General features: G+C 43.5%; 1 protein-coding gene across 3 annotated transcripts in view; it reads right to left on the bottom strand.

Moving 5' to 3' along the window:
* Positions 1-11,067: 11,067 nt before the first annotated feature.
* Positions 11,068-12,539, bottom strand: part of RGS12 (regulator of G protein signaling 12) — an 87,433-nt gene continuing 85,961 nt past the window's right edge. For all 3 annotated transcript variants that reach the window (XM_056347824.1, XM_056347814.1, XM_056347848.1), the window contains one exon: positions 11,068-11,618. In XM_056347824.1, the coding sequence (XP_056203799.1) occupies positions 11,254-11,618 (365 nt within the window). In that variant the 3' untranslated portion in view covers positions 11,068-11,253. The remainder of the gene's footprint in view (positions 11,619-12,539) is intronic.

The raw sequence follows: 12,539 nt of genomic DNA on the forward strand, positions 1-12,539 counted from the left end.
CAGCATCTTCACCGCTGGGCAAGGAGTGAGCCTCCACCTCTGCTCTGTTCTGGAGCGGTGCCTAGAGAAAAGCCATCGCGTTCCTCTTCCTACAGCCACGTGCAAAAGAAGAAAGCTCAAATCATTTCTCTGCTTTGCTTATTTCAGCAAGAAAAAAGAAAAGTTTTGGCTCAAATCAAACTGAAAAGTTGAGTTGTTCATATGGGCCTTAAAGTGTCACGCCCAGCTTTCCACACTGCAACCACAAACCCCTCTGGGTGTCACCCCCTCCTCTCCTTGGGAACCTGGCAATCCCGGGGGGAAAAGCTGACATGGTTTTGGCTCTCAGAGAGGATGTGAGCCCTAGTCCATCCTTGCCTGCACCAGGCTTTGCTGTTAATATTCGCAGTCCCCAAGCTGTGTACAACCTCCGTAACAGAGCAAACAAATCCTTTTACAAACCAGCCCCCCCATGCCTGCGAGGCCAGTGCAAGCGCAGCTGCAGGAGGCTGTTCGCTGGGCAGCTGGGATCCAGCCAACATGGATCTGGCGCTGCTGCATGTAGATCATCCTGGGATGGAAAGAGACGCCTTCACCCAAATGTTTACTCCTCCTCTCTCCTCTCACCTCCCACGCTCCTCCAGCACCTCCAGCAGCTCTCCTGGCTTCCCTCACCCGCCAGCTCACAGCTCTGGGGTTTTCTGTACCCATTTCCTTGCTCTTCTCTCCAGGGACTGAAACTGTTCTCAGATCTTTCATGTTATTTTTTTCATCTCACTCCCTCATCTCCCCCACCCCAACACACTGTCTGTGGCCGCTCCACCCTGACCCACAACCATGCCAGCAGCCTCTGGTGCCCCACCAGCACACAGCAGCAGAGTGGACATCTTCCTTCCGTGCACAAGGCAGTATTATTGCATTGTCAGCTCTTCCTCTCACCTCTGCCTCCTGCCGGGCTTGGGGCCCTCCTTTAGCAGCCCTGCAGACCTTCACCCTAGCATCACAGCTCCCCATGGAGGTGGACCTGTCCCTGGACTCCTTGATTTTCTCCCCATTGTTCCTCCAGCTGGCCTTGGCGTGTTTTCATTAAACATTGTTCTTCACCAAACCCCACATCCTGGTGCGTATCTGCTGCTTCTACCATCTTCTCACACTGCTGCCCCTCAGACACAGCCTCTTGGCTCTTGCTGTCCGCTAGCATCTTCTCCTCCCACACCACTGGGCCTGCACTCAGAGCTATACCTACCTTTGGCTAAAAGCATTAGAGCTTATGAGCCCCCGCTGGCCATGGGGTTGTTGTATTCATCTCCCTCCCCCAGCCCAGAGCTGCACAGCCTGTCCTCACTGCCATGTCCTGCAGCGGGTGCAGGACCCTTGACCGCACAGCACCAGGCAGGCACAGGCTTTCAAACAGGCTCTGCAGCAGCAGCCAGCGCCCGGGGCCTCCCCTCCTCTGGTTTCAGCATTTCTATGAAGACTGTCCCCATTTGTTTTGTACTTTCCCCACAGCTGTAGCCCCGCTTCATCCATTCCCACACCAGACTTTCTTGTTAGCATTTACTTTCCCACAGAGGCATATAACAAACCCATCAGGCTGCAACTCTGCAAGTAGGACCTCCTGTATTCTTCTTCCTATTGGCATGGGTGGTGTGCGGTATCAGATAAAACCCTGCCTGTAATTTTTCTTTTTTCAATTGACCGCCTTTGTGTGCACTGATTTTATAATGGCTTCATGCTTTCTCCTCTGTGAAATCACATTTTCAGCCAGATTCAGCCACTGCGGTTGGAGGTACATATTTAAAAAGCCTTTACCTGCAGCTGTGCTTACAAATGTTCCTTTCATGCGTCCAGAAAACCTTAGTTCTGATCTGAAAAATCAAATCGTATATAAGTAGCAATGAAAGAGCTGGGCTTGAGCTGCAGAAACAAAACCAGATTGTGATTTTACACCCCTAATCACACAAATCTGTGGCAATTCAAAGCTCTGCCACAAGTCACAATATGCAGAACCTTCATTTATACACCCCAGACATGGATCTAGTTGCAAAAACTAACCAAGATTTTAGAAGTCCATTTCAAGATGATCCTTAGCTCTGTTCATACACCCAGATGTCATGACATATCTAAAATACTACGCCTGCAACCAGTCTAGGATGTGTTTGCATGAAGAGACTGTTCCTCCTACTGTATGAATAAGAGGGGAAAGTAGGTAACTGTATTTTTCAAGGACTTTGATAGAAACCTTTGCTGATAACCCAGGCTGAAACAGTAGGCCCATATACAGAGGCGTATGATTTTTTTTTTAGCCGTGTACTCACTGAAAACTGACAAGAAGAGGTGTAGTGGCACCCACCTTCCACTGATGCCAACCCATTTAGGTACCTTCAGCATAGGCTGATTTGCAATTGTTAGGCATGTACATTTTTAGCTGTGCTCAAATTCCTGCCATTCCACCCACTTTCTTCATTAGCATATTAGACGCCCCCATGGCACACTTTAAAATGGTCTATAAGTCAGGCATGTGTGAAGGAAGGTGGCTCCACTTCTGCAGCTGAAGGCAGCTGAAGTCTTCCCTCTCAAAGTGGGAAAGAGCACCAGCATGGAAGAGAGCGCCCCATGGGAAGGATGCCAGCCCCACAGCCTGCCTCAGCTTTGAGGTTATGTCCTATGGTAGGGGGGGGAGCAGAGTTCACAACTAGTGCTCTAATTATTCTGATTGCAGCCCTCATAATATCCCATATGGCAACCTGTACATACATGTATACACATATATTTTCCATATTTTTTTCATATATATGTGTGTGTGTGTGTGTGTATGGAAACTAGATGTCTTATTAAACATTTGCTTTCTGATTTGCAGGTAGCTCACATGCCAAGGGTTGAAGTGCTGGGTGATGCTCAGTGACCAGCCTTTTGGCTGAGGTGACCAGGGGAAGCCACACAATGAGGTGCCCTCTGCTAAACCTGCACCCCACGCAAGGGGACACTCCTGTCACTCGGTGTCACAGCAGCTGCCCAGGGCCAGCTGTGCCATTTGGACACTGGATTTTGCAATATCATCATAAGGATACTCACCTTAGATTTATCACTCTGTGTCATCAATCCGTTAATCTAGCACAGTGTTTGACCAGGCTTCCGCTGGGGCTTTTGCATCACAAACCCGGTGGCAAACCTCTAAGGGACACCTCCAGCTTCCCCACTTTGTCTTCCCGTCGCTGAGCTCTTGTTCCTATGCAGAACAGGACCCCTGGGCCTCAGCCCCATGCCTCAGGGTCTGTTTGGGAGAGCTGGTGACCCACCAGGTAGGCAGAGCGTTATTTGCCTCCTGGAGGGTGACGCACGGGTGTTGCTTACCAGGGCTCCCCTCTCACTGCACACAGAAGTCCCACTACTGAAGGCCTCCTCTTCTCTACTACCTCCCTCTGCTCTCGCCCATCCACGGTCTCACCCTGTGGGAGACTGCTGCACAGTTTTTTCAACAAATCAACAGGGATTCCGTCCCTGAAAAAACCTAAAGGCTCCTTTTCCCGCACTCACAAAAGTACGGCAGGCAGGGATGTCCCAGGAAGAACCTGGGGTCTCCCCCAGCAGCAGCCCTCTCCCCATCACACTTACTCCAGAAGTGATTTGTGCACCACTCACTGCCTCACTGCTGGCCTCAACAACAGGCTAAAGATTTCACAGCACAGCTGATATCCCTGCCGCATTTCCTTCTCTTTTTTCCCCCCTCATTTTCCTGCACCTCCAGTGCCACTCCTTGTAATTGCTGCAGAAATGTAATTGCTGCTCTGTGTAATTGCTGCAGAAACAATCTGAGCTGTCACTGACTTACATTGTTCACACATCAGGAGGAACTGGCAGATCAGAGTCACCCCATAGCTTCAGGGACCTCCTGCATATGTATTTACATCTCAGGTAGATATCAAGGCTCCCAGTATAAGGAATGGAGACCTAGAAAATACAGGAGTGAAATTTAAGGTACGGGTCACCTGACTGGAAGTATGTTTCAACTTGAAGATTAAATAAAACATTCTTTATATCCATGGACAGTATTTAACAAATAATCCTTTAAATCCATAGACCGTATTAACTATATCTCTAACAAATATATAAAGTAACACCCGTGTTTAGGACACAAAGGCAGCTTTGGAGTAGACACCTAAAGTTTTGCAAGAAGATCCCAAGTGAGTTCTCCTAAAAGAGAAGTCGTGACTTTCAGATCAGCTCTGTGAAGTCCATTTTGAGTTAAACAGGACTTTCTTTTGCTCACATGAGGCCAAATCCTTTTAACTACGCAGCTGTCTAACAAGGAAAGTTACATCTTGTGGCACCACAGAGTGGTATAAGCTGATGTCATTGCAATGAATGGCAGCAAAATCTCATACCTCTGTATCTGTCCCTTTCCCACAGAAGCATAGAACAAATGGGCCAGATGCAATAGGAGAACTGGCATTCTCCAGGAGACTGAGGCACTGCAAGACTGATCGAGCATGCACAGCCATCCAGCACCTTCCAACGGGAAGATGAACATCCGCCTGCTTTGCGCCTTCATCCTCTCGCAGGGAGTAAAGTTGCGGTACTGCTCTCGATTTTCTGATACACACCCATACATGTTGTACTCAATGCTCAAATGAGCAAGGACGAGATCAAAAATACGTGCCCACCATAACTGATTATCTCCTTGTTGCAAACAAGTTTCAGCTAACTGCTTTGCTTGCATACAGAGAGCTGATGAGATGCTCAGCTGTGCACTGCTTCATCCTGGCCATAGTATTGACTCCAGAAACTTTCAAAGTGTGGAACAGGTTGAAGTTACGTAGATGCTGTTGGAATTTGAGTTCATGTTGTGGGTATACTGGTAAATACTGGCAAACAGTTACTGAAAAGGATGCTTGTGCAAGTCTGTAAATGAGGGAGAATAGTAATTAAAGGGTAGTTTCCCCTTATCACATAGTTTCATCTTTCCAGGAAAGACTCTAAATCATAAAAAAGGACCTTAGTTACCTCTCACAGGAAAAGGGGGAGGCATTAGCTTCATTTTTGTGCCCTGATCTAAGATTATGTCACTCCAAGCTTTAATTAGATAACTTCTAGCTGGCCTTTCCCTTCTTTATCAGCCTGCTCTGGAATTAAGGCTTGAAGCTGCACAGTAACTAAGTTATATATACAATTTTGAGGTTGCAGCAGATCTTTGCAAGCAGAGGATGCAAAGGAGGTACAGGTTGCTGTGTCCTGGCAAAGCAGACACAAGGTACTTCAGAATACACTTTCCAAACTTGGACTTCAGGGCCTTCTCCGGTGAGGCAGGTGAGCCGTCTTTCCAGTACCTGCCCCACCACCTGCTGCAGGCCATGGGGCTTGGAAACACTCGAGTGCCTTTGCAGCTCTCTGCGTACCTGCAGGGGTGGGACTCAGCATCATCACTGGAAACTGGTACAAGATTATCATGGGGAGCAATACAGCCTTGGCATGGACTTGGAAGAAGTTACATTTCACCCCATTCCAACAGTTGCTATTTTCTGCTGTTGATACTCAGACTTCTGTATTCCCCCTTGCTCTGGCACAGAGCATTCAAAGCACAAATGGAGAGGATGGTGAACAAGAAGGGAACCATCTAAAGAAGGTTGTGTCACTAATTCAGGTTAGTGGACACAGACACAACCACTGGGTCCCTCACTTTTCGCCACTCTTGCTCTCTGATAGATAGAGCACTGGTGTATTTTAGCAGTGCCTGCTGCAAGGGTGGAGAAGTTCTGACACATTTGTCCCCTGAGAAACCATAGAGCTAGACACCCCACCAAGACTGTGCAGAAGGGAAGCCAGAGGAGGATTACACTGTACCTGGAAAACATTCCTCTACTGCTTTACCTCAGGTTTGCAATCTCTATTGCTGGAATAGAGCAAGAGGAATTAATTAAAGGCTAAAAACCTAAACCACTATTATAAAATTCCAGAAAAAAGCTTTTTTTAAGGTATATAAATATTTGGCAGAAATTCTTAACAATTCTCTTTTAGAGAAACTTCTATAGGTAACCTAGGTTTAAGAAGACATCTTTGCAGAATCTAATAAAATGCAGGCTAGTTTCACACTGTCTCATACTTCTAATGAAGCTGTGATATCCGAATGGCAGCAGGTCCCAGAATAACTAAAAAAAACTTTTTTCACCTCTTTTCCCTAAACTGAAATTAGGTATCAATGAAATATTATCAGTTCCAGTAGTATAAATAATTTACTTAATACATACACAATTAACATTTTAAACAAGTTTGACACACTGAAGTTTCTATAAACATTACTGTGTGGTACAGGATTTCTCAGTATTTTGGGGAGATACAGCATGAGAAATGTATCCAGTGTGCATTTTCCTATTAAAAAGTCATTATATAGACATTTAAAGACAAAACAACAAATAAAACAAGAATACAAATAAAATTCTTCACAACATTTTAGACTGTACAACAGAACGATCGCTTGGGATGAAAAAATATAAACAATTTTCTTTCCTTCCACGCAAACAATTCGGAAAACATGTTGGTTCACGTGTAACGTACTGGGTTTGCTAACATTTTGAGTAATGCAGGCAAGATCTGCAGGCACCTGATCATCCAGCACTTCTCAGCAGATAAAAGTCTTCTGAACGAAATCAAGAGTAACCCAGCTAAAAGTGACAGTTGGGCTACAGCAGGGAATATTTCAGCAAGATCAACGAAAGCTTTTCCTGTGTTATAACAGGTTCTGGATTTGGGTTCAGAAAATCTCCCGGTCGTTCAGTAGTCTATGCCACTAGGCTTGGGATGCTGCTCCAAGAGCACAGGCAGGGAGAAATACTTGGATGCGCCACTTGTTTTGCTGCAGGGCAAACACCCACACTACCCACAGAGCAACACTGTTGTCACACGGGTTTGCTACAATCCCACCACGCTTGGAAATCTGCCTGTTGATGCAGAAAATATGGTCATTTCTAAATGCAACACAATGAGCTGCGATAGAGAGTTAGGAGGAGTGCCTTGGAGCTGCAGTGGTTTTGGCTTCTCACACCTTTTGGTAAGGACCTGCTGCTGGGCCTTTGAGGCTTTGAAAACTTCTCAAAACCTTTGAGAAATTGTGAAAAGATGCCTCCAGGCATCTCCATCACAGACGCCATGGTGCAGTACCACACACCCACTGGGTCTCCCCGTTACCGAGTACCTTAGGAGAGACCATTTTAAATGACAACATTCACTGCCTATACTGTGTTGGAGAGGTCTGGCATGAGCAGTAGCACCACTACTGAGAAACAACTACTGGCAAGGATTTCAGTTATGTGGCAAAAATCAGGCTACTTCCAAAAAATCAAAATAAGCTCTTAAGGCCTGATTATCTCTGTTATGGGGTAAGGAGGCTACCAGCTGAGCTATGTCTTTTAGCAGTTTTCCAGCGCCAGAGAAGAAGGAGGAATAAAGCAATGCATTCTACAGCGAAGCTAAGAAAAGAGGCCCAAACTTTCAGGCAAAGTAGGGCACAAAGGACCTGGAATCCTTGAATGACGTTATATAGCCCCCAGAAGACCTTCAGGGGCACAAGAAAGGACATGGCACAGACAGGTATTGGCTCCTTCTCACTGAGCAGTGAATCTCTTCAAAGTCTCTTTGCAAAGCCTATTCATGTACCTTCAAAAAACATCAGTTATTGGTCGTGCAGTCCCCCAGACCTAAATTGCACAGCAGTTTATTTTGCATGTGTGTTACATCACAAATTTGTTGGCAAGGCATACTGCTATAGTAAACCTAAAGGGGCAAGTCCCTTTGCAAGTTTGCCTATACATGTATTTTTGCTTCTTCACAGAGCCTTTAGAACAAAAAACCAACAAAACTGTGGCTGTTGTGGAGCCTATGAGGCCGAAACCACTACCATCTGAAAATCAGATACCATGACAACAAGTGAAATACAAGACAACTGTTATATTAAATAAGATTCAGAATGCCGCAGGATCTTCTAAGCATTGGGATTGGGTTTTTTATATCACTGGTTGGTACAGTCTCACGTTTGAGTACTGATAAATGTCAGTGGATCTCCCTCTTCCACTTGAGAGGGTGGGGAGATCAAATCCCCCTTTAATTTATCATCATGAGAATAAGGAGTCATAAGAGTAACTCTGTACAAGCAAAGTTTCAACAGGGGAAAACTGGGAAAAGTAAAAGAGAAATAAAGCTACAAAAAATCTGATTATCTTTAGAAACTAGCTGGCAAAACAAAGGATTAAGCTATCAAGCAGTGCTTCAATTTGGCTGCTTTTTTAATTCCAAGTAGATTTCATTAGTAGTGGAAATCACAGTATAATGAGGCAACTTATATTATAATGCTGAAGTTACACAGTAATTAAAGCTGAACATCCTTAGTATAATCTTGGGAAATATCAGCCAGACACAGGCTGTCCACATTCATTTTTATTAACTCCATGATCTGTGGCAACTGATTCCAGCAGGTTTAATTTTTATATTCTGCCAGATATTGAATAGAAGAGCTAGAATTGTGAATTATTTCTAAGTCTAAGGAATTAATTTCCCTGAGTCCTAGTTAAGAAGTCATTCTTCTAACAACGTGCCAATAACTGGCATGACAGTGCAGCGTGGGGAGGAATGGTTTTTCCATGCCCCTTTGTTGACAGGATTTCCAGGCATTGTGCCAAGATTTTTCCCTACGCTAAAGAAAACTCTATTCTTTCACATCCTTCATTTTCCAGCACACAGCTTGACTCTCCCATGCTTTCAAATTCCCTTTAAATTGCTGATACACTCAAATCCAGGTTGCTGCACTCAGAATTTTAAAACAGCGTGTTTGTTTTTCCTTTTCCCTTTTCCTTTTCCCTGAGCGCAGCAGATTGTGGAAAGAAAACAGAAGATGAAGAACCAGCTCCTTGATTTGAACCTTCTACTTATAGCTTCATCTGATGGCCCCTAATTCTTGTTGATAGTCCATCCCCATCAACCCTTTCTATGGCATTCAAGGTTTTTCAGACTTTATTATATCTCCTCCCAGCTGTCTTTTTCCAACTGAAGAATTCTGTATTGCTCACTATAAGTCACTCATTATAAGTCACTCACACAATAAGATAAGCAACCTTGCTCCATCTCAAATACTGATCCGAGATTAATAAAGACTGTAATGATTGTATTTTAATTTTAATCTTTTACCTTTATGATGTTAGGATTTTATTTTCCAAGACATATGAAAAGTGCCAAGCGTATCACACATCAAAAAGCCCTCTCCTGAGTTTGACTGATGTCATGTTGGTCTCAATCAGAACAAGGCTATTAATTTTCTGGAAGATAGGAAAAAATTGTGGCCATTTATCTGTGCAAAGAAATATCCTCTCATGGGCAATTATTAGCAAAATACTACAAAAAAGAAAGAAAAAAGAAAAAAGAAAAAAATAGAAACAGGAAAAATACTTTAAAATAGATACTTGAATATTTTCACATTGTTGGGCTATGACTGTTTTGTTATGTTGTGTCCCACACAGATGCTATATAGTATGATACAAAACAACATATCTTATGGATCAGTATAGAAATTGTCCCCTTTATCCTCTGCATAGGTAAAGTCAGACTGCTTGCAAGGTCAGACTACATTCAGTATGCTATGGTCGTATTTTAACAGCACAGCCCATTCCAGTGTGGTACCCAGTTCCATTGGCCTCCAGGCCTGTTTGCTCACTCCCAGCTCTGCCCACCATGTTTCCCCAAGTATCTGGTATCAGTAAACCATTAAGATTTTAAAACTAATTCAAGAGTCATGCTAATCTTGAAAAATTTTAAAAGAATGGCTATTTTCATAGTATATATCCTCATTCAGTCACACGCAGAGCTGAGCCTAATGTTAGCAAGGGTTTTCCTCAACATTAAGAGCAAAATCATTAATCAGTAGAAAAGAATTAAAGTAATGGCTGTTGTGTCCACTTATATCACTGTAGTATTTTATGTATAATGCTTAAGCTTTAGGAATCTTACTTTACTGTTATGAAATCCCACGTATCTCTTCCTCATCTTACAGATTTGAGTTTAAGAAAATAAGTGACTGCCTCCAGTATTGCTGGCTATTCAGAAAATTCATGAGTCTTGGTATGCTTTAGGAGCAAAGAAAGAGAAGTTAATGAAATATTTACTGCGATGCTTTAGACTTACTGCCTGTGTGGATCTGCATTCTTGGAGCTGTGCAACAGGGCTTAAGTCTCACAATAACTTCAAAGCAGTGAACCACCAGCAGGTCTCAATACACACACTCATCATTGTCTCACACTGATGAACAGAGATCCAGCGCTTTCACTTCTTTGCATTTCCTTCTGCATGTCCAGACTCACAACCTCTTCTGTAGAAACGGGAAAGGAGGAAAAGGAGTGGGTGGCAAAAGCAACATGTTCAGTAGTCTTTCTCAAAACTCCAGGAAAGCCAGAAGATTAACTGAAACTAGAATTAACAACAAGAAGAACAGGGGGCACTTAACCACTTCCTGAAAGAGCAGTAACAAAATCCACCTTCCCCTGAAGCTGAAAGAGTGGTGATGAGGAGGGACCCAAATGACCCTCCTGCCACTATGTGATTAGTACATACATTTCTGGTATGTAAACGTCACCAGTTTTGCCTATGAGAGCAGCTATTATTCCCAGCACGGGAAATTCACAGCTTGTTTTTTTGCTTCTTACTGCTTGTGTAACAATGGTCCTATTGCCTATATCCATCCAGACAACACATTGAACAAGACTGAGTTCCACCTGGATTTCTTCCCAAACATTACAAGTCAGATAGAAAGATATTAAGAAAATAATCCTCATCTTTTTACACCAGTAACTGATTCTACTTCCACTTCAAAAGTCTACCAGCACTCAAGGAATCCTGCAGACCAGGAAGAAACATTATAAGATTCAAGTGAAATTATCTGAAATAAAAAGTTTGGATAGGGTATTTAAAGTGAATTTGTCTTCAATAAAGACAAGAAAGGTAGGGGTGGAAATAATAATTTTAATTGCACTGTGCAATGGAATCATCCCAGGGAAAATGATACAGAAATGGTAAGAGAACAAAACCAAATAGCTCGATACTTCCATTGAATTTCTATTTATTTTTTTTCATTCTACAAGTTCTAACTCATATCAGAAAAGACAGTCTGGCAGGCTCGTTGAAGGCAACTGAGTACTGAAAACAACTTATAACTTGCAGAAACATGTCTCTAAGGCATATCTCCATTGCTGCTGATGCCAAGCAAAAATACCAGAACTCTTAATTACAAACAGAGATTTAAACAAAAGTAGCTTTATACTGATTCTCAGTGCCCTTATTCTTCTCACTCTTGACAGTAATCAGAAATGGAAGGTCTGATGTCCCATAAACCCCAGTTCTCATCCTCCCTTGGCAAGATCTCAGTTCAGAGATGTAACCTTCAAAGCTGAGGTTCCCTTCAGAATCATCACAGGAGCGTGTGCCTGTGTCTTCCAGTTTGACTCCATCCACGTCGATTATCCTGTTCACAGGGAGCTCCGTTCCAGGGTTCTCTCTCACACCAGGAAGATTAAAGCTTCTGCTGGTCTTCATTTTGTGAGAGCTCTGCTCACAAGAGTTGCCTGAAGTCCCTTGTGAATCTCTTTTCTTTCTGTGGTTTGCACCTAACAGAACAATTAAAAACAAAAAAAACCATAAGCAGAGTTACATATCTTCTGGCTTCAGCAGTTTGCAACATTGCAACCTTCTCTGAGGTCCTAACCGTAGATACTCAGCTGGGATATTCCTCCGCCTCCATCAGGGAGACTTATCAATCTACCAAGGAGGCAACTACACAGTAGATCTCAAAGATGAATATAAAATGTTATTAATTTAGCATTTTTTAGAATTTTTAGAAAGACTGCATTAAAAATCACTACTTAGTATGAATTTGTACACCTCTAGAACAAAAACTCTCATACCAGCCAACTCGAAGGTGAAGGAGGAGTAACACGGAGCTTCCACTGGGGCAGAACAGATGCTCCTTGACTTGAACTAGCCTCCAATACCAGATCCCTGCTGAGATATTATTTTCACTTGACTAGAGATTAATTCTCTAGCAAACTAAGAAAGGATGACTTGAAGTTGCAGTTCACTGTCCGGAACTGCAATGAGCAATCACAGCCCACGGTTTACAGGACAAGAAGAAAAGAAATAACTGAATCCACTGAAGGGCTTTAAAAATTCAAGAAACACCCGAGTTATGTCTGATTTTTTTAACCTCAAAGTTTCTTTCTGGTACAGCGCTTCTAAAATCACAACGGTTAGGTTCTAGGCCTGTTCTCTAGCACTGCTCATACAAAGTCACTACAATCCCAGGCTAACCCTGGATTAAAATTCAGGCCCCAAAAAGCTCATTTTGCATTAGGTGTGACACGGCAAGCTGCTAGGCACTTGTTACAGCAAACGCAGATGAAGCTGGTCTGCCCCTTTCAACAAGCAACAAGAAAGGAAGGATGAAGAATTGGCTGATGTCCTGATTTGCACCACCAGTTACCAACATGATTTCTGCAGCTGAGGTGTGCTGCTGCCCAAGCCCCCCACCC

Source organism: Falco biarmicus, chromosome 1 (genome assembly GCF_023638135.1).
Source record: "Falco biarmicus isolate bFalBia1 chromosome 1, bFalBia1.pri, whole genome shotgun sequence".
NCBI lineage: Eukaryota > Metazoa > Chordata > Aves > Falconiformes > Falconidae > Falco > Falco biarmicus.